The sequence below is a fragment of the Pyrgilauda ruficollis genome, unplaced genomic scaffold (assembly GCF_017590135.1).
Source record: "Pyrgilauda ruficollis isolate IOZ18807 unplaced genomic scaffold, ASM1759013v1 scaffold1, whole genome shotgun sequence".
In the NCBI taxonomy this organism is placed as follows: domain Eukaryota; kingdom Metazoa; phylum Chordata; class Aves; order Passeriformes; family Passeridae; genus Pyrgilauda; species Pyrgilauda ruficollis.
The window spans coordinates 22,226,921-22,249,541 of record NW_024508100.1 but is presented as its reverse complement, the minus strand read 5'-3'; the positions used below and the strand labels follow the sequence as shown (position 1 = coordinate 22,249,541).

At 39.7% G+C, this 22,621-nt stretch overlaps 1 protein-coding gene across 2 annotated transcripts in view; it reads right to left on the bottom strand.

Annotated features, from left to right (window-relative positions):
- Positions 1 to 271: 271 nt before the first annotated feature.
- The window catches only part of KIT (KIT proto-oncogene, receptor tyrosine kinase), a 58,397-nt gene continuing 36,047 nt past the window's right edge, over positions 272 to 22,621 (bottom strand). Inside the window, exons 8-22 of one of the 2 annotated variants that reach the window (XM_041458799.1) lie at positions 21,544 to 21,658; positions 20,136 to 20,329; positions 18,954 to 19,060; positions 18,735 to 18,861; positions 18,349 to 18,453; positions 18,151 to 18,261; positions 16,353 to 16,503; positions 14,497 to 14,585; positions 14,017 to 14,144; positions 11,194 to 11,316; positions 7,582 to 7,693; positions 7,389 to 7,488; positions 6,649 to 6,754; positions 5,419 to 5,526; positions 272 to 1,447 (exon numbers count right to left, since the gene is read on the bottom strand). In XM_041458799.1, the coding sequence (XP_041314733.1) occupies positions 1,409 to 1,447; positions 5,419 to 5,526; positions 6,649 to 6,754; positions 7,389 to 7,488; positions 7,582 to 7,693; positions 11,194 to 11,316; positions 14,017 to 14,144; positions 14,497 to 14,585; positions 16,353 to 16,503; positions 18,151 to 18,261; positions 18,349 to 18,453; positions 18,735 to 18,861; positions 18,954 to 19,060; positions 20,136 to 20,329; positions 21,544 to 21,658 (1,715 nt within the window). In that variant the 3' untranslated portion in view covers positions 272 to 1,408. Of the gene's footprint in view, positions 1,448 to 3,208; positions 5,527 to 6,648; positions 6,755 to 7,388; positions 7,489 to 7,581; positions 7,694 to 11,193; positions 11,317 to 14,016; positions 14,145 to 14,496; positions 14,586 to 16,352; positions 16,504 to 18,150; positions 18,262 to 18,348; positions 18,454 to 18,734; positions 18,862 to 18,953; positions 19,061 to 20,135; positions 20,330 to 21,543; positions 21,659 to 22,621 lie in introns of those variants that run through there. The other variant, XM_041458808.1, reaches the window with a different exon arrangement.

Here is a 22,621-nt window from a genome sequence, read left to right as displayed (position 1 = left end):
AGTAACTAGCTAGTGTTTAATCCTAGCAAAAGAAGAAAAATGCAAACAGCTTTTGAATGGCTGAAGGGGAAAATACAAATATGCTTTAATCTCATAAATAAGTTTGAATCAGCTTTGCTATTTTAACTCAAAAGAGAAAATGCCAAAACCAGCATCTGTGAGGTTGTAATTGCCCTTTTTTATTACACTGCTGTGAGGAACTGATTTAATTTTAAAATATTAATGCTTCAACATTGTTTATTTCATTTCTTGAACTGTGGGTTATGAATCTGCTATTTGATTATCAAATGGAAAAGTACCAGAAGGACACACGCCTTGGCAGTAACAGCACACGCAGCACATGCACAGAAAGGCTCTGTTGCCAGGAAACCCCCCCAGAGGGGAGGAAAGGAGCTCTCTCTCTCTAAGTGGGTACCCTCCTTTAGGCCACAGAGAAGGGTCCTGATGGCCACACCAGCTCCACCCACAACCACACATTAAGAGCAAGGCCTCCTGCCCAGTAATGGTACTTGAACCCATTAAAAACACATACAGTCTAATTTGCAGAAGAGCAGCCAGCCACTGGCACGCCTACATCTCAAAATGTACAAATTTGGCACTTTCTACAGCTGGAGAAATTCCTGGGGGTAACTTGTGCTACACACTGATGTTTACTGGTCTATGAGGGAAGCTACATGATGTGCCTTCCCGCGTGGGGACCTGATGGTTGGGTAGCACTAAATGTGCCATGCAAAGCCCTTATCTGATGTTGCTGACAGCGCTTGGGGCAGCGCACACACAAAGCCCAGCGGGCCCTTTGGGCTATACTGGTTTCTGCTGCCTGTCACAACCTAGCTAAAATGATTTCTAGGGTACAGACAGACAGAAAAATCAAGTGACTGGAGCTACTGCTGCTAGTAAATAATCTCTGCTGCCTGGCTGGTAGCTGACAGATAATGATTCTCACCAAGAAGAGTGAATGATAATCAATTTAAGAAATATGGACAATCTTTCAGGAAACATAGCTTCAGAGCAATTTCTGGACAGAAAATTACTAGTTACAGCATAATCTTCTAAGAAATTAGTGCACAGGAAACATGGCAATTGAAGGTCATCTTTAACCATTACTCATAGTTACAGAAGTTTCTATAAGCCACAACTGAACTGCAGAATATAGTATCACATTTTTGTTACATCTTAGGTTCTAAACCAGAAAAGTCTGTGCAACTGTTCCTTCTCCTCTACTGGGACTTAGACCTCCCTACAGGACAAGTAAGAAGCTCCCTAATCCATATACAGGAAGAGGGAAACATTTCACTCTCTGGGTTTCAGCCTACAACACCTGGAATTAAGGATGCTGTTGTCCAACTTCTCCAGTGATCAGTGTGAACATTTTGGTCCAGGGTGTGAATGGTCATTCCCTGGTGAGTTAGCCCAGGAACATGTCTCCATTTGCCTTCCCAAAGACCTATGTAAAGAACCAGAAACAAAAAAATATGTGGTGGTGATGCGTATGATACTGATCACTGACTGCATGTACACCCTAGTGTTTCCATGATCTTTCCTCTTCCTCCCACAATGCCTACAAGTATTTTCTTTTCTAGCTAGTAAAGGGAACAGAGGACAAGTCATTCTAATGTTCAGCACAAGGGGGGGATTTTCTTTTTTACTCCTGACCAAGTGCATGTTACAGCTGAGATTCTCCAAAGTGCCCTTGGCTGACTGCAAAATCACAGAAGGGCTGAGGTTGTAAGGCAGGTCATCTGGCCCAACTCCCCTGCTTAAGGAGGGACACCTAGAGCCCCTTGCCTGCGACCATGTCCACATGGTTTTTGATTATCCATGATAGTCCATGGCCCTGATGGTCCATGCTGATAACATGGTGCTGGTTGCTCTTTATAGCTGGGTACAACAATGCTTTGAAGGGCAGATAATAGACATATTAAATATCAGTATGTGCTTTTCCATGAAAGCTATTGCTTAGAACTGGCAATAAAATAATTCAGAAGGAAATGGGCTGTTTGACCATGAGCAGCAATGGGAGTGGTAATCACTGCAAGCTTTGTAGTAAGAAAATAGGAGCAAGATTTTTTTTTCAGAAAACAGAGATGTAATATCCTAGGGTGTTTCAGAACGGGAAACATTTCAGGAAAATAAAATTAATGATGTGCTAATCAAATAAATATATAAAATAGCTCCTTTGGCTATGCTAAATGAGAATTCACAAATTATTTGGCTGCAGGAATCCCTCAGTATGAACTCTGCTTGAATATGGGGGTGGACAAGATAGGGAAAAATGGTTCCATATCAGACACCATCTTCGTATCTTATGAAGCATTATTAAAAACAATGACAATGCCAATTTTAACAAAGCTTCTACTTCATGGCTCCTGACAAAACTAGGTTATAATTTCCTTAATTAGCTTTAAAAAGCAGAGTGAAGACCTGTGTGGAAGAAAAAAAGAAAAAAAAAAAAAGGAAGCTGTTTTACAAAGGAAGCTGAAGAAGGGGAGCTTTTCAAGGTGGTCTGCTGACAGAACAGGAATGTTTACGGACCAAAATGGTTGAGACCTGTCTCTCATGTAAGTTAGTATGGGTTTTAGTAGGGTAATTCTAGAGACTTATAGGCTCTGTAACTGCTATTAAATCACATACCAACCAGGCCAACCCTTAGGCAGCACAGGAAAAAGTGTGAGCAGGGGAGTCATAGATTTCAAACCTGGAGTAACTACATCAGAGAGTGTCCCACTAAGACACAGAGTACCTGCTCAAGCAAGGGCAGCTTTCCCTCTACAACCCCTCCCACTGCAGCAGCCCCAGGTATCTCCCAGCCGGGCTGCACTCAGCCAGCCCAGCAAGAGTTCTCATGCCAGCCTCAAAGAGGCACCAAGAGCATGTACATTTTTTTAAGCAAGGGTGAACATTCAGCATCACTGCAGCTTTTGAGTGGCTCCAACTGCCTCTGCAACCATTTCCTTAGCAATACTGAGAGATCTTAATTTTAAATACTATTCATGACATACAGACTGCACCAACAGTCTACAAGATCAATCTTCTAATTGCAATTTTCTTCCAAAACAAAGCTGCATTGGAATTTTCAAGTATTTGTCCCACATATTCACAGGTAAAGAACTTACATAGCAAATAAAAATTTTTGGCATGTATTTGCAAGTGTTTCAGAATGCCAAACTTGATCTATGTTTGGCCAGACACTGAGGTTTTGCTTCAACCCAGGAATTTATTAAGACTTACATGAAAATATTCAGTTTTAACGTAATACACATAGTTAACATTTGAATATGTATTTACAGATTTATTTGAACATTTCTTAACTGCAATTCTACAACTGAACAACATATCCATAAGTGTTTCATAAACTTTCAAACACTTACATATTTATACATATAGTTTTTGCATATATATATATATAAAAAAATATTTTTGAGACTCAAGGACTGAGAATAGTCAAAAGGACATTATTGCTACATCTCCATATTTACAAAAACAATGCATAAACCCATTCAAAACACCAAGCCATTGCAAAATAAGTTTCAACCCCCCCCAAATTATAAAAATATAAATTTCATTAACGAAAAAACCCAAACCTCTTTCAGCTAAGTGTCTGTAAAGTACCGAGACATCTATAACAACTAGTTTGTCTACAGTTGCTCCAAAAGCCAACACGTTACAAAAGATCTTTTATAGCATTAAACTGAAAATGCTCAACAACTAGTATGCATAAGAGTGCATCCAAACAAATGGCTAACTTTGGAAAGGTGCAACAGCCTAAGTAAGTTCAGTGCAAATGGCTAATTTTTTTATTTAACTCTGAAAGACAGATTCCTGTAACAATAAACCAAATGCACAGTCATAGAAGGAGCGCGGTATTCAACGTAACCCAAAATATACTACCAGCGTGTGTATTTACAATTACCTTGTATTTGGGCAGTTAGTTACACATGTGAATTGAATGTAAACTCAACCAAAATCCTGGTAAGTAACAGAGTGCTTAAGTGCATTGTAAATAAATAGGTACTCAAGTAGTACTCTGCCTTTGAGAAATACTTCTCTCTTTGCCTTTACTTATTTTTACGGGTCAGAAACAAAGGAAGAAAAGAACCAGCAGTGTTCCTGGTGGGAAGAAAAGGGGTTAGAAAACACTTTTAAGCACAACCCTGGGCTCAACAGATGCTGACCCCCAAGCTTCATTTCTTTCAAAGAAGAATGAAAGGATTATTTCTTTTATGCCATTTGTAAATTTGGCACTTCTCACTATTCTTCATTATCATCTCTGGACTACGAGAGAAACAACTTGGAGTGGAGGAGAATAGCCCTTTCCAGTTAACACTATCCAAGACTGCCTGTGGGAAAGATTCACCTGGGTAGGACAAGATAAAGAAAGGGCCCCCCGGAGAGCATTATTTTTCTCTGGTCTCTCTTAGATAAGATGACTCGTTAAACGGCCTCCTCTCCAGACACACAGTTTACTGGAAGCAGCCTTCCTCCTCTTTTTTGACCAGTTTGGCAGGGCCCACCTATCTTTGGTGAACACTTTTAGATGCAACTATTAGCAAAACAAATGTCAAAGTCTTTGGGCACCCCAGGCAGAGGGCCACAGAAGCAGTTCAGGCTCCATGGTGGAGTGAGACCCAGCAATGGGCAGCTTCATCCTGGCAGATGAAGCTGCCAGGATGCACCAGTGGAAAGTAGTGAATATATCCATGGAAACAGTGCAACTGGTCTGCAAGGGTGACAGCACAGGTGGGAAATAAAATTCCACGCTCTTCCTCCCTTCTTCTCTGGTTTAAATCCCAGAGCTCCCAGGAGGGTTTCCAGCTGTGCTGATCAGCTTTGGAAGGGTCTTGATTCCTTCACCTCTTTTTCCCAGGTAAATACAGCACCCTCACTGGCCTCCAAACTAGAATACCTACCTGGGAAAGCCTTTCAGGCTTGGCTGGATGTGGAAAGGGGTTTACAAAACCATTAACTTAATACTTGTTTATTTAATAAATTCAGAAAAACAAGATTAACTAGAAAATGACTGTATGCATTCCAGGCACAGATCCAGAGACGAATCACTGCAGATTTGGTTTGATCTACAGTCATCTAATTCCACACCCTGGCTTAGGATTTCTTTTGTCAGATGTTTTTTTTCTTTCACATCTGGCTCTCTACTGCAAATACACACAATACAGCAAAATATATACAGCTTCAATTAACACTGCAATGATGCCTGTAACCGTGCTCAGCAGATTAAGTTTATGTATAACAGTGCATGGTAAAGGACAGTATTACAACAACGTTTCAGCTACACAGTGGTAGTAGTGAGTAAAAGAAAGAGAAATTACTGAAGTTGTCCCTCTCTCAGCCCCTGCACAATACAAACAGCTAACACATCATCTCCTCTTCTTCACATGCCACTCAAACATCTTTGCGTACCAGGAGAGGCTGAGTCGAGGAAGCACTGCTGCCCACGGAGTTAATCCTCACCGAGTGATCTGGAGCATTTCCTTGACTGGAAGGTGGGGTTGAGAAATTGGCATAAACCTGCAGAAGCCAAAGACTGGTGTTTATACTCTGCAGACTGCTCCCTTCACACATTCTTGAAAAGCATTCCTTTCTTAGCCTTTTCCCACTGTGTACTATACACTGCTGTGGAAGTGTTCCAGCTCAGGAGCCTCTTTGCAAATCAAAACAGTGTCAAAAGGTCTTGGGGTTAACTACTATTTTAAAGAATCATGAAGCTCAATCTCAGTTACTAAAAACACTGTAGCTTCCAACTGTATGCCAAATTTCAGCTGAGCTCAAAAAAAAAAAAAAAAAAATTAGCTCAGGTTATTACTAAGCTCCCCCAGAAATCTCCCTAATAATTCCTTCAGATTCTTGCTTTTGTTTTAGTAATGCCTGCACCTGCCAAAAATACACTACAGGATGCAATCGAACACCAGCAGCTTTCAGTTTCCTCTTTTCTCAAATTGTCAGGAAGCCATGTACTCTGCCCAAACGAGGCATCCAGAAGGTAAAAGGAAGCTTTTATTTTTAAATCAGGTTTAAACATACTTTTGTAAACCCTAGTAACACACAAAGTTATGGAGAGAGAAAATCCAAGTTTAGGATGTCCCTCCAGTTTTTCTTTGGACTGTTTTTTCCAGTTGCCTGCTCAGAATAAGTTTTCACTATGGAACGGTTGAAAGAGCAGCACACACAATTTGTCACAACGTACCTCCAAGGTTAGGTAAATGGTATTAGGGGAGGGAAGTGAGAAGATGCAGAAGAGTGCCAAAGGCTCCACCCCTTCATCCAATGGCTTTCCTAATAAAAACTAATTATACTTTATTTCTGAGATGCTTCCCAGAATAACAGAATTTTTCATAGTTTAGGATAAGATGAATTTATGCAGTACCATTGCACTTTGTAACATCAAAATTGTTGTGACAAGTCTATTGTGAGTGAGACACATCAGTAATGCAAAAAAATGTTCTGCAGCTAATAAATTTTGGGTATGGGCCTAGATAGATACTGTCGAATGGAATAGCACAAACATCATTCCTACTACCCAGACTGATGATGCAAAGCTACATAAGTAATACTAGATATGCAGTGCCTGGGCTCTCTTTCTCACAGCTCTAGTGTAACATCCTGCTTGAAACTGCTTAGTCCATAACTTACCCGGGGGGCATTATCTGAAAGCTGCTGCTCTATCATCTGTACAATTTGTTTAAATGTGGGTCTCTGTAAGGGATCAGCATCCCAGCAACTCTTCATTATGTCATACCTGTAAAGATACCAAAATTAAGTACTGCTCATGAAGAAATCCTTAGGAGTTTTCATCTCTCCTGCATTATTATTTGAAACAAAAGTGCCACATCTTCTTTAAATGACTTTAAGAACAGGAATGGTGCTGCTAACACCTGTTTTTGTGACAACAGAGAACTCACCACTAATGGGAGGCTCTGGACACAGTGTTCTTTGACAGCTTGTTAAATGCCAATCCATTTACAAAATACTGAATTAGGAATGTCTCATAAAGAAGATCAGTAGCCAGCCCTCTTGCTGTCAGGAAGTACAGCACAAATGCAGATGCTGTACAGTCTGGTAATACATCTCACTGACTTCTTTATCTGAAGTAAAAATGTTTAATTATGTTCTGTGATCTGTCAATAATTTATTGACAGAGAGCAGGTGCCATGACAAAGTGATCAGATGGCACAAGGCATGAGCGTATTTCATTGCTTGTAACAACACAGGCGTGTATTCTGCCAGTTAGAGTACATGAATTATTTAAAACATGAAAAGAACTTCAAGAAATTACAATGGGGCAGTGCAATGAGCCTTAGTGCAAGAACAGAAACTTCCCTTTTTTCGCATCTTTACTGATGTTTGGATGATTGGAGGTGCTGGTTACTCACATTTCAGGTGGTGCACACTCAGGGCTGAACATCCTGTATCCTTCTTTGATCATTTTATAGAACTTGGAGTCCACAGGTATCCCTGGATAGGGGCTGCTTCCTGTTGAGAGAGCAGGTAAGCAACATGATTTCTGCACCTACAGTAAACCCCAAAATGAAGCAGATATGAAGTACACATCTTGAAGGAGCTTACCTAAAGAAAAGAGCTCCCAAAGCAATATCCCGTAAGACCAGACGTCACTCTCAAAGGTGTAGACGCAATTGAAAATACTTTCAGGTGCCATCCACTTCACAGGAAGACGAGCCTTTCCAGGGAAGAGGGAATAAATTAAGACAATGGACATAAGGAATAAAGAATTGACAAGGTAAAATCTACTTGTTCTGGGTTTTTTATGTGCATTAAATATTTTTAAAATCAAGAAGTATCCAATCAAAAAAGAAACTTTTAAAATTTTAAGAGTCTCCAAGTGCTGCATTGCTAGCGATCCATCTTTCTGTGGGTCTACGAAGCTAATATTGTTCCTTGCACTCTGATTTTCTGAATACTGTTTGACTCCTTCTGTCTAGTTAATAAAGGATATCAGTAAGTGATGCTTGGTTCCTTAAGCACATAAGCAAGTCTACTTTGGTGGACTGGCTGTCCCAGACAGCCAAATAAGATTCACATGGTTGAGATGCTTCAAGGCTTTAGTCAATACATCTGCATTAACTCCTCAGTCTACCAGCAGAAAAAATTAAATTCAAATTGAAGTAATATATATTAATATGTATATTTTGGGCAGAAGTGGTATCTGGACTAACTGGATTGATGAGCCAAACCAATTATATGAGGTTCAAAAAGGCCAAGAGGTGGATCCTGCCCTTGGGTCCCAACAACCCTATGCCTTGCTACAGGCTGGGAGATGAATGGCTGGAAAGCTGCCCAGCAGAAAAGGACCTGGGGGTGCTGGTGACCGTGGCTGAACATGAGCTAATGAGTGCCCAGGTGGCCAAGAAAGCCAATGGCATCCCGGCCTGTATCAGCAATAGTGTGGCCAGCAGGACCAGGGCAGTGATGACAATCACTGTACTCAGCACTTGTGAGGCTGCATCTCAAATCCTGTGTCCAGTTTTGAGCCCCTCACTGACATTTAGGTACTGGAGTGTTTCCACAGAAAGGCAACAAAGGTAATGAAGAGTGTGGAACATAGAGCCCTACAGGAAGAAGCTAAGGGACCTGGGGTTGTTTATCCCAAAGAAAAGGAGGCTGGGGGAGACCTTAGTGCTCTCTGCAGCTACCCAAAAGGAAGCTGTAGCAAGGTGGGGAGCTGTCTCTTCTACACAACAAGTGACAGGACCACAGAAAATGGCCTTGAATTGTGCCAGGGGAGGTTTGGACTGGATATTAGGAAAAATTCTTCACCAAAAGGTCTGTCAAGTGATGGAACAGGCTGCCTGGGGAAGTGATGGAGTCACCATCCCTGGACATATTTAAAAGACATGTTACATGTGGGGCTTACAGAAATGGTAATGCTGGGTTAGCAGTTGGAGTGAATTATCTCAAAGGTCTTTTACCACCTGAACAATTCTATGATTCTGTGATTTTTCGTAAGTTTGTGTGGGAATAGACACCTCCTTTATGAATGCTAACTGGAGCAGAAGAAAGGACACAGGAAGCCTTTGCATTTGCTTCCACCTTCCTCTCTCTGGTTTGCCCTTTCCTTGTCTGATTGTAGGAGCTGGTCAGACCTCTGTCCTAAACCCTCTTCCTGCTTTGGAATAAACCAGACCTCTTTCTTCCAATGATCAGAGGGCTTGAACACTTCTCATATAAAGAAAGTTTGAGACAGCTGGGGTTATTCAGTCTGGAGAAGAGAAGGGAGACCTCACTGTGGCTTATAAAAAGAGGACTTATAACAAAGATGGAGTGAGACTTTTTACTGGAGCCTGTGATCACTGAACAAGGAAAAGTGCTTTTAAACTAAAAGGGCATGGATTTAGATTGGAAACAAGGAAAAAAATATGATGAGGATGGTGAGACACTGGAACAGGTAGTCCAGAGAGGTTCTGGACTTCATCTGGGCAACATTTCCAACACTGGAGATGTTCAAGGTCAGACTGGATGGCGCTCTGAGCAAGTGAAAAATGTCCTTGCCCATGGCAGAGGGGACTAGATGATCTTAGAAGGTCCTTCCAACCCTAACCATTCTATGATTCTGTGATTCTATGAACTCAGGAAACTTAAAGGATAACCTAGACAAATAAAACTCAATTGCACACTTCCCTCCTAAGCTGCTGGTCTAAGCTTCCTACTCCCAGGACCCTTTATGATTAGGCAGCTCTTGACCTGACCCTGAGCCTGAAAGTAGCTTGGTTATGCTAAACCTTACTCAATATTTTGTCACAGCAGACATTCACTAATTACTTCAGCTCCTATTGCTCCCTAACCTGAACTTCTAGGCAACTAGTGGCTGGTACTGACATTGTTTTGAAGAAAACCAATAAACCTGTCTGTCCCACAGCCTAAAATAAGGATGCTGTAGATACCTGAGGCATCAAGGCCTGCTGGGTAACAGCACAGCAGCAGAGTTATGTCATACCTGAGCTACCATGGATTGACTGAAGTTAATTGGGAGGCAAACCCCTTTGGTGAGAGATGATCAGGTATGGCATTTTCTCTCTTTATCAGCTTGCCAAAGCCAGGACAGGTAAGCTTTAGTTCATGTGTTGTCAAGCCCCTGAGTAAGGACCAGCCCCTCACGATCAGCTGAACTGGGCACAAGGGCTGCCATGCTGAACAGGGATCTCCTCCTTTGAAAAACTGTGCAAGTGAAAGCATGTGTACTCTGAAGGCAGCAGCTGGCTGCACCTATCTGACACAGACTTAAAACACTAAGCCAGGCAGCATAAATCAATTTGAGATGCAAAATATCTATACTTCATAAACACTTCCCCAGCTTAACCACAGAGAAGCTCGATTTTCTTTTGTAGTAGGGCTCTTTTTACTACACTGGCACTTTAAAGGGGACTGCAAGTGCTGCCAAGGTAATCTGCATCACTTCAAAGTGCCTTTGTACCCCTCCAGAGGTTTAATAGGTACTTGTGAGGTCGGTACTCTTCTACATGGGAGGTTTTAAACTTTTCTCATCAAAACATAGTGTCTTGTTCCAACCCTGTTACAGGGTTAGAACTACAGCTGCAAGCTAAAGCTGTGTTTGTTATACATATGAGGTCAGGATGTCTCTGTTGAATCAGAGAAAACCAAGATGTTTTTGCCTCTCATTGATGCTCTAATCAGTAAATTCACACTTCAGTTTTCATTGTCTAAGTGCTCCCTCACAGAAAAGGAGAAGCTGCAAAACCCTGATTATTTAGATATTTTTTAAATAAGCTATTTCAATAATGGACAAATAGTGCCATATTGGAAAATGTTTCCAAATAATTCCAAAATTTAGGACTGGGATACTAGCATATTTCCATGTCAAAACTAGCAATTACTCACAGAACAGTACCTTTGAGTACATTCATGTATAATAAGAAGATTGGACATCATATTGGTGCAGCAAAAACACTTCTTCCACTACAACATACATTCAGCTATGAGCACATATTTTCCAGTATAACAAGTATAAACCAAGGATTTTGTCAGCACACACATCTATGTCAGAAATTTCCCCTTCTAGCCAACACGGATATATATATATGTATATACCAGAACTGGAAAATCCAGACTTCCATCTAACTAAAAAAACCTTTTATTTGCACATCAAGACAACAGGAACTTGCCTAACTTAAAACAAGTGCATTAAGTATCATGTATACTTACATTTCCTTTGACCACGTAATTTGAGTCATTCCTTATATCTCTTGCCAGGCCAAAGTCACAGATTTTTGTAATTCGACCATGAGTTAGAAGAATATTTCTTGCGGCCAGATCCCTATGAATGCACTAAATAGTAGAAAAACAAACAAAACTAGTTGATAATATCCCTAACAGGCTTGGTTACATGTTTACTTAGCTGTGTAACTTACTGTATTATGCATTTTAAGGCAAGCTGTAAATCACAATGAAGCCATGTGCTAATAAGCTTACTCAGATGAGTAAACATTCTGATCTCATATCTTTACAATAACTACATCAATCCACAGTAATAAAGTTGTCTATGCATTCAGTTTAGAAAATACCAGTCACAGTCATTGAATTTTGCAGTGTTTCACATTCTCAGCTAAAATTTAATGTGCTTTTTTCTGATTTATCAATATCATCACTGGCTTGTTTCCTAATACAGGATAAAACAGAGGGGAAAATGTGGTTTGTTTCCAAAATATTCCCAATATTCTATTAAGTAGTTATTGTCATTGACATAAAAGTGCCGAAAATCTGAAAATAGGGGAAATTAAGGTAACAACTCCAAAGCATACAAACACAGAAACTGAATCCTGTAACAGAAATACTCATCTGGAAAAACTGAATTATTAAGTACCTACAAGAGCTTAAGCAGACTTAAGTATTTTAAAACAGTGGAAATTCTCACATGCCAGTATCTTTCAACGGATGGTCATGCATTCAGTGACCTAACCACCTTATATTCCAGGTTTTACTTTAGAAGTGGACATGTGCTGGTAACTGCAGATCCAGGAGGGTGCCTGAGTTTACCAGCAGCTGTGTTTCTTTGTATAAAACTGTGGAGCCCATGTGTGTTTGTTAGAGAATAGAGGTGACTTTCTAACAAAATTATTTCTTCTTTCATCTGAATGGAGAGTATTAAGCTTCAGCTTTATTGATGGTATTTACCATGCGGGCCACAGCTGTCTAAAAAAATAACTGAAGACAGTTCAATTTTTCTTTTTTCTTTGAAATACAGAACTTTTGGAACTTCTAACCAAAAAATGACCTAAAATATCAAAAGTTATGAAAATCAAGCTGAGAAAGTAACTGCAGATTGCACAAGTAACTTAATCTCTGTCCCTTTAGCATGGTTACACAAGGAACGATTTTTAGTAGTTCCACTGTTTTGGTAGACTTTTGCTCACCTCTGTACACAATGCATTCTGCACTTTGCATACGTGAAGCTGTCATACAGCACTGAAGGAGTAAGGCCAAGGAATGGCCAAGAGTCAGTATGGCTCTGCCTTGTTCCTCCAGAATCAGTGCAGTCTGCATTGAATAGAGACTTTGTCCAAGGGAGGAAGTTCTGATGAAGGCACAGAGTGCTTAAGGCAGTTGCGCTCCCACAACAAGCTCCTATCCCGACTCCTGCACAGCCCTGACGAGTTGTGGAAGAGCAGCTGGGTACTCTGCGTGCTGGTCTTCATGAACCCTCCTGCCTCAAGGATGTGAGGCAATCTGAGGCACCTTATCTACCAGCCCACAGCAGTCTGCATTAACTATTTAACTGCTGGAGTCAGAAGAGTGTAAGTATGCAACAACTGAAGAGGACCAGTAACACATTAGGGCACTGCAGTTTCATTCTGTGATATAGGTGTTAACGCAGCGCTGCCAAAACAGTACCACACATTACTTCCCATCCTCAAGGCGAGGTGATGTTACATTATTTACTGCTATTTAATGCCACTGTGTCTGTAAAAATGGAAGGACTGTAAAGAAAAAGTCACCAGGAATAATACATAGTGGATCCAGGGGCTACTCTTCAGGAAAACAGAAGAAATACAGAATGTGTGTGCTAAGCACTGCATGTCCTCAACAGTGAAGGATGCAGGAGTGTGGTGAATCTGTGTATCATCTGTAATATGCTATGTTTACATGTCAGGCCTGTTTTGAATGTGTTGATAGATGAAAAATAAACTAAAGGGAAGCTTATGCTTTGGTTTGGAAGAAAGAACAGTGGGAGAAAAAAAAAAACAAGTGCAAAAGCAAGTTTTAATGTGCACTTTCTTCAGAGCAGAATTCAAGATACATTTCCCAGTAGCAACAGGACTCCAGGACTGTCTTCCTTTCCTTGAATTGCTTAACTTTGGTTTTACACTTTATTTAAAGTTCACCTGTAGTAGCTACATTAGTTATAATGTTTACATGTTAAATGGCACTTTTGCAATAAAATGCAAGAATAACCACAGGGAGATATTAATTATGCTGTGCTTAAGACTTCTTTATAAATCCCCTTCTATTATGCAATACCTCTCCTATGAAACCCAGAGGAATGTCTATCATGTTCAGTGTAGCCATTGAAAATTTTTTGTGGGTCTCTCAGCTGATTTCATCTTTCCAGAAACTAAAAATCAAGACATCTCCTGTGAATTAAGCCATGCTTAAAAAAAGAGCACACAATGTGGTATCTCCCCCATTTAAGGCAATACTCTGCACGAGAGAAGTAGCAAGTGCAGCATTGTTTAAAACTCATGCAAATAGATACCTTTGCACTGATTCTACTACCCCCAGCAGTGGATATACAGTAACACTGCTTCACAATGACCTCTGTTTTAGGGGATATAAAACATCACTTTTGGCCAAAAAGCACAGTACATAATTCCACCACCACATAAAGCTCCAGGTATGAGAGGGAGCCTATCAGTGCTTGTTGAAAAGAACATAGAAATATTCAGCACTTAAGCACAGATCACTTTAAAACACTGAAAGTGACAAAAAAAATCTACTGATTCTGTCCCTCTCTGAAAATTCTTAACTTACGTTTTTGGAGGCAAGGAAGCTCATGCCCTTTGCCACCTGGTAAGAAAAGCTTAGCAGATCTTCTACATCTAAAGCAAGTTCATCATCTTCTGGCATAGAAAGGGTAACATCCTGATCAGTGTAGGATCCTACACAATGTAAACAACAACAGCTTTTGAGTCAAGCAAGTGTAATCATGGAGAAATCACGTAGAGTTGTTTTGACATTAAACAAAACAGTAATTTTAGTAAGTACCTGTCTAGAATCACATAAATAGCCCATCACCAAAAAGTAAAAAATAATCCTGATACTCCATTTAAGTGTGAAAAAATACAGGACACTGTAATTTAGCATATTGTTCTTTTTCAAGCCCTCTCACATCAATTACTGAGTTTTAGGTGTCCCCATTTACAAGACAAATATGCTAAAACTGAACAAATCCATGAAGCCTGTCTTCCTGCACTCCCATCAGCAAACAGAATTCCTTGTCACTGAACTCACCAGACTTCACAGGTCGTTTTTTGTCAGCCTTTGGTGGGACTGCGTATGACACTCCTGGTTTCATGTCCATGTATTCATTGGCAACATCACTGTAGAGGCAGCAGAGCAAAAGAAACATAGTTTAGTGAAAAAGGTCTCAAAAGCTATCCAAACAAAAAGCCAACATCAGGTCAACCTTCTGAATAATTGCTTTACAGATGATCAGTTCACTGGAAATTCATGGGTGTGTGAAAAAAATGAGGAAATGCCTGTACAGAAAGAGAGGTTTGTTGGTACAGTTAATGGTACACCTCAAAGTTTGGAGTTTGGCTCAGGTGAGCAAACAAAACCACTCACATAAATACTGTTTATACAGACTTCATTCTCTTTATATTAACATCCAGATGTTTCACAGAATCTGCTAGTGCTTCCTTTTTCTGCTTAGGCCAACTTCTACCAGACTATTTCAGCAGTTCAATTGGCAATTGAAATGCAGAAGACAAATGGTAAAAAATATGAAATTCAGAAATTCCCAAGTTCCATAGGGGATTCATATGTATTTCAATAAATCAGTCAAGGCTTGGGACAGCCATCTGCTAGATTCTTTTAAGTTTAAATTTTCTTATTGCTACATATAATTCAAATGTACAGATTTTCATACTATATGGTTTATAAATATACAGTCAGGCACCTTTAGAAATGATGGATGTACTTTGGCATTTTTCACTTCATTACCATTAGAATTCATATACTTCCTTAGCCTGAAACATCTGTTTAGTTTAAGAACAATAAATGCAGCCACAGAGCTAACATGGGAAGGAGCAATGAGATCACCAATAGCTTTAGCTACCACCAGAAAAACATCTGACACATTCAGCAGTAGTAAATACTAACACGAGAATCTTGTAAATACCCTGCTGTTAATAACTCAATTTACAATAACTCAATATGCTTAAACAGCAAGATCCCTTCGCTGAACAGAGGCCACACCTCCAATGTCAAATCACAGCCTTATATTCATCACCCCAGTGGTCCCAACCTCTCTGGGGCATGCCCAGCTACCCATTTATTGCCATGGCACAAACAGCTTCACCAGCACGATGCCTTGCTGGGATAAAGAACTCTTCCAGATCCTTGGGTCTGCCTGCTTCTGTCGTGACTGCCAACACAAAGTAATGGGCCCGCTGGGGCAATAAAAAGACTAAAATTTAGCATGGGCAGGTATTTTAATAGCCCCTAGATTTTGGTAAGCTGTCTCTCACTTTGCAAACGGAAGGAAATCTGCTTGGAAACGCCCTTGGAAAGAACTCTGGGATGGTATATAAAATACAGCAGTTAAAAATATACAGGAGAATTAAGTACAAGAGCAATCTCAGAGCCAGACACAGGTTGTTTCACCACAAAATGCAGTGAGCTGTCAGTGGCAGCCTGCTGCTGACATTTTAAGACACTGGTTTGATTTTTTAAGAAGTAAATTCTGAGGGAAGGAATTTGAGAGAACTCAGTGTATTAACGGCCTGACATTGGAGAAATTGTCGTTAAAGCTGCAAAATAAGCACTACCAAAGTTTACTAACAATAAACACAAATATGTACAAAAATTGGAGCCAAGGAGGTGCATGAAATAACTGCAGAAAATTTGATAAAGAATGTAAACAAAGACTGCATACAATCCACTCTGTATATAATGACACTGTTAGAATAAACCACCCCCTGAACAAATAGCCTCTTAATTAAATTGTTTTCTTGTGCAGCTGAGAATCTTCAAAGCCTGCTGCATTAAATGTTTCTCCACACCTCTTATCCCTAATAAACTTTGATTTCTCTTCCTTCCCAATCTTCTAAAAACACAAGCACATTACAGCAGGTCATACTTACGCCGCAGGCTCTGACTGATGCAAAAGGTTCTCATAAACAGCTGCATCTGCGTGTTCTTCATGTTTTGGACAAATAAATGAATCTCGTTTCCGTCTCAGAAAATTTAAAAGATCACCATAACAGCAATATTCTGTAATGACCAGAGTGGGACCTGTAGATGCATGTAAGGTTTAGAAAGCTGGTGAGTATTGTTTTTAAAGCAGAAAATCCTACATAAAGCTAGCATTCAGTGAAGCACACAGGCTGGACTATTAAAAAAATCACACTGTCTAGCACTGTCTAGACTTGAAAAGTTATAGAAAAGTAACCCAGCATCTTCCCTTTCAAAGATGAACAACTATGGTCCAGCTAAAGCTGTGTCCCAATTAATGTTCAGCCCCTCAATAGCATTGCATTGTATAAAAATTAAACAAATAAGTCTTTTTCTCCTTTTTAATGTTTCTGGCCAGACACATCTGTTTGATTTTGCTCACTTCCTGAAGGAAGTTATTTGTTCCAACGTTAAGAGTAACTCAAGCTTCAAACATTAATCCTTTTGATTCACTTCTGTTTACAGTAGAGCTTCACACTCCTTCAGTAATGTTTTGGAAATGATGTAGAGTGTTATATTCTGCAGTATAATAGGAAAAATCATTCAAACAGAACAGCCTGCTGCGACAGAAAACTACACTGCACAAGGTCTTAGAATATTAAAATGAAATCAGAAAAGGGAATCAAGTCATCTTCAGCATGGATGTTTATAGATCAAATACATGTCTTTTGAGTGAATGACTCCAGCTACGAACCTTGAATATGTAATTACACTATATGTTATTTCATCTCTAAGTTTACTCTCTACCATAATTTCCTAACCTCACTGCTTTATTTCCATTTTTCTGCAGTTAAAAATTATAGCTTTCACAATAGCAGAAGAAGTGTTTGTGGTGTGATTTTCTTACAGACATCACATTTTTTTCCACTGCGAGAGACATGCTTTCGGGCCAGTGAGTTGACTTAGTTGGATGCTTGAAAAAAATTTTTTCATCTTATTTTTAAACCACTAATTGTGAGAAATGTTTTACCTTTGTCTAAAACTATGAATTTTACAAGCTCCTTTTCTTTGAAACATGTGTAAGAATCAATACCATCTTTCATATTAAAATACACACAAATTAAAAAGGCACGTTTCTATCAGTCTATTGACACTTCAGGAGGTTTTGTAGCTGTAAGTTTTGTAGTTTTATTGTGTAAGAAAACAAACTTATGAAGTTAATACTAAATATAAAACATTATGGTTGTGCAATGCTTTTCTTTTTTTTTGAAAATTACTTTTCTCAACTTTCTGCTGCTTAGAATTTGTACTTTTAGTGTTGCCTTAACAGATACACTTGCAGTTTAAACAGAAGGCTGGAAGACTAGACAAGACAAGCTTGTTGACTTCACCTTGGATACCAACAAGGAACCAGTTCTCATTAATGAGGAACAGTGTGGTGGAGGTAAAAATTTATACCATACATTCTGTCATCTCTCAAGAAGAAAGCACCCAACGGTTCACATGAAAGAGAATAAAAGAAACCTTCCTGTTTAGCTGCAGCCACATTGGTCTTACTACTCGTTTTACAATGAGCGTAAAATTCAGTAAATCACAGGTGATAATCATGATGATCTGCAACCTGTCTAAGCATGAAATGTACAATTTTAACATTAAATGTATCATTTCTACACTTAGAGCTGCACCTTGGATTCTTCCTCAAAAAGTTCATCTTCCCCGGCAATTAAAAAAGAACAGAAATAATCAATAATCTATAGATAACCCCACCTCCAATAGTGCAAGCTCCAAGCAGATTCACAATATTAATGTGGTTTCCAAGGTAACTCAGCACTTTGAGCTCTGACATCAAGGCCTCTCTCTCCGTTAAATGGGCACTCGCTGCAAGGCAAAGCACAGCGCTCAGAATGTAACACACCAACCAGATGGAAGAGAGAAAACACGGTGCAGTATACTACAGCAACTTACTTTTCAACATCTTTACTGCTACCGTCATAGCAGCATCAGACTTAAATAAACCATAAGCAGTGGCTTCAACAACTTTCCCAAAAGCTCCAGCGCCAAGGGTTTTACCTAATAAAGCAAACAAAATACTCTGTAACAACTTTGAGTACCTCCTCCTGTAAGGCTCAACGTTTTATTTTTTTATATCAAGGAAGCTATTGCAGACATCCCTGCTTGCCTTTAGTCCCAAGGCAAGAATGAGCAATTATCACTATCTGCATTACTGAGCAAGATCTTTGTGACAAAACCCTGCTGTGTTTGACCAGTCTCATATCTGAGAGACCTGAAGGTTCCACCTTGCAGATGGAACTGCAATAAATCTAAATAAACCTAAATAAATCTAAACTAACCAAAACTCAAACGGTTTCTAGGAAATTCCCATTTGTGATCATAAGGAAGTTGCGTGGGATCTATGTAAACATAGTTGTTTCCATTTATTTCTTCAACCACTTTCCACTGAACTTCATACTTGGGTTTCTGGAAAAGAAAGAGAATGGCTGTTACTACTGAAGACTCAACAATTAGCTCATACACTTTTTTAATTCAGGCAAAGGTGTTTCTAATTTTACCTGCAAATATATGTACACCAGGATCATGACTATGATGCACATCAGTCCTGCAGCCACTCCAAATGCAGTTAGTAAAGGGGTGAAAAGGGTATGTGTACGAATTTGCTCTGAAAAGAAATAGAGAATTCTCCTAAAAATACTGAACAAGAAAACTAAATTAAAAAGATGCAGGTGAAAACCTTTCCTTGTCTCTTCTTTGTGAAATACAGTTTGGGGCTTTGACTTTCCTAGATGCGCTTCAAGTGTATCAGAATGTCTTTCCTGAGCGAGCTGTGGGAGATGGAGCTGGCACAGAAACCATGCAGTTTGATGCCTTCAGAGTCTCAGCTTCATTAATTCAGGAGGTTTGGCACTAAGATCAGTTAATGCAAGGGCTTTGCATGATCTCAATCAAGTTAGGTTAAAGAAACAAGCTTTTATCTGAAGTCCCAATTTCTTCTCCTCCCCTTTGCCCCCCACCGAGGTATGATCACTACAGCACAGTCTTTACAAGGAGAGGTTGTGCCAAGTAGTGAAGAAATATCATTTTACTACAACCCATCTGCCCCAGATCTGGCGTATTTGTTTGTATGTCATATCTGGGTGTAATAGAAAAAAAAGAAGCAGAACATTTGGTTTTGAGAAGATAAGCACAGCTTTACAAACACATTTCAAATCATTTATGTTCTAGTGGGTTTTTCTTCTCCCCCACAAACCTACAAATACCACTACAAAACTCATAAGCCCTTTTGCAGTATGTTGTTGTTACTTCTTTTATACCAGCAGGACACTTGGGCTCCAGGCAAGTTGCAGACCACATTTTTCCTGAGACATTGTAAAAACCTAAAATAAAATGCAATCTTTCTTTGAAAAAAGAAGTGATGGCCTAAATACTCAGAACAGAAAAACAGGAAAACAAAAGGGAGAGAGGGGGGAAAGCCAGGGTAATGCTGTAGGTGGTTTTCCTCTGTGCTGCACAGACAAAAGAAACCCACCTACCTACTGCACTGCAGAACAGGTGCCATAAAAAGACAGTACCAAAATAGTAATTGAAAAATTAAAGCAAGACTTTGACAGGCAGAACATGCAATGTAGTATGTTATCATGTGATCAGCCACAGTACTGTAAACCTTCTTGCAGCTAAACCACTTAAAATCCTTTTCCAGAAAGAGCCACACACCACCCATGTTTTGTGGACGTTACCTTTAATAGCAAAGTTGAAGAAAGCAGAGCTCCTGTCCCCGTTGCTGGAGGCCTCACAGCACACGGTGCCGGTGCTCCTGAACATGCTGGCGTTAATGGTGCTTTCAACCAGGACTCGTTCAAATGACGGCACTGATGAATTTGTGTAACCAATCTTGACATCCATGGGGGATAGTGTTGGTGAATCAAAACACCTGGAGAGACAATACTGACAGTTACCTGCAATGGATCGCTACCTGAAGTGCCAGACCAACAGAGAACTGAACAAATCTGGTCAACAAAGGGATTCAGCTGAAGATGTTAACCCTGAAACAGCCTACTCATGGTGACTCATGGTGTTGTATGTAGTGGGAGAAATGGATACATACACTTAGCCTGGCCCAACTGGAGACCACCATGTCTTTGCATTTGCTTTTGGTTAGACATACCTACACGTCTGTAACTTCTCTATGGGTTTTATAGCATTCAACACACATTTTAAATTTAATTGTCAAGCAGTTGTCTATTACCCACTTCTGAAAATGTTCCCCAAACATCATCTTATTACAGCACAAAAGAAGTCCATGATATACATAAAGACCATTAAGCTTACATGCAGTCAGAAAACAGCCAGTTATTTTCTCCCAAGATGTTGCTTCTCTTTCATATGTCACATATTACTACAAGAGCACACATTTAAGATTTTAAAAAAGGTACTATTTGAAAACATTAAGGAAATAACAATTATTTTGACATACATTTTAGCCATAATAGTTTTATTTAGGCATAAAACAAATTACAGCAGTGGGAAGGAGACCATTAATTGCTAGTATGATATCTATAACCATGGGGGAAGTCAAGCAAAACCTTAAAACTTGCTTCACAAATGCTCACTCACTTCACAGTGAAACTCTACAATCTTCTTATAAACATCTGGTTTTAAAAACATCCAACTTCATTCATAACACTGGACTTGTTTACTTGTCATATGTTTCATGTGAACAGAAATCTAATTACATTATGCCTGGAAAAATTACTTCACCACACAATAAAACAAATTATAACAGCCATATTCGCAAGTGATTCTGTGATTGCCATTCTGTGAAATTGCATATAGAACATGTGTCATTTGGGACCAAGCTGATAAAAGCCATAGCTAGCTTGCAGCAGAAACTTTGGCTTTTACTTTTACACAGCAAAAGTGTTGGTTATTCCCCTTGCAAGGACAGAATACAAAGGACAAAAATGAAATGTATCTCTGCATTCCCACAAAATACTGCAAATAATGCAATGCCAAAAATCATGAAAACCACAATGTAACATTTGAATGTAACTATTACCAAGTAATTTCATTTTATTAATTTGCAATTAGCAATTGGATGTGTTGCACCTAAAACAACCTTTGGAGACTCTTGTATACTTAACTTACCTCTGCTCAGTTCCTGGGCAAAAATACCAGTATATGGTAGGGGCTGGGAATCCAGCTGCTACGCACTGGAGAACACCATTGCTAAGTATATCCAGAGTGATAATCTCAGGCTTTGCTGCAATAAAGAAAAGCAACAGTCACCCACTAGGGGAACACAGAATGTACACTGCTATTTGCTCTTCACACCAGCAACCTGTGTGCCTCAAAATCCATGGAATCACTCAGGTGAGCAAGACCTTCTTATGCTTAAGGATGTCTGGGTCTGAACTGGTGTCCTGCAAAAATCTAACATCTGTGAAAATATTAGCTCTTACACTGAATGCTTGGACTGGACATTAGAAGAATATCTTATCTCCCGACTATCTGATTTGATGAAAGATCCTGAACCACCAAAGCTAACAGCTTAAACAACCCAAAGAAGTGAGTCCTTGGAACAACAGTAAAGTTCCCATTCCTGCACAGCATGACTTTACCCATCTATAAAAAGGACAGTTTCTTCCCAGTTAAAAGTGTACTAAATCTGTCAAACCACATCCTTCTTACATCTGCCCTGTGTATTCAATATTACCACTGCAAGGCAGCCAGTGCAGACCTCCCAACAGAGGACATACATCCCTCTAAGACACTGAACTGCCCAACTGCCTGATTCTCTGAAACATTCCAGGTAGAGGAAGCCTCTGGAATGTGGGCTGAACATATTAGCTTTCCAAATGAGAATTTGTGATTGCGCTGGTAGTTTAGAAAGCAATTAATCTAGCCAATGCCTTCTGTCACATCCTGCACAGGAGTTAGTCCTGCAGTTGGTTTAGGAGCCCCTGTTTCAAGTATGGCAGGAAACCAGTGCAGTCAGGTGGACTTTAGAGTCATTAGTCCAATGTCATAGGCTTCAGCCAAGAGTACACCAACACAACACAGCAAGGTTGTTTTCCTGACGAAACTGAAACCTTACTTCCCTTAACAACCTTAGCTTCCTTGCAAATCACCCAAAGAGAAGTTAATGAAAGAAACTATGAAAGACTATATTGCAATGATTCTGCCCACCTGACAGATACAAGTTAAGAGCCCATTATCAGTTACT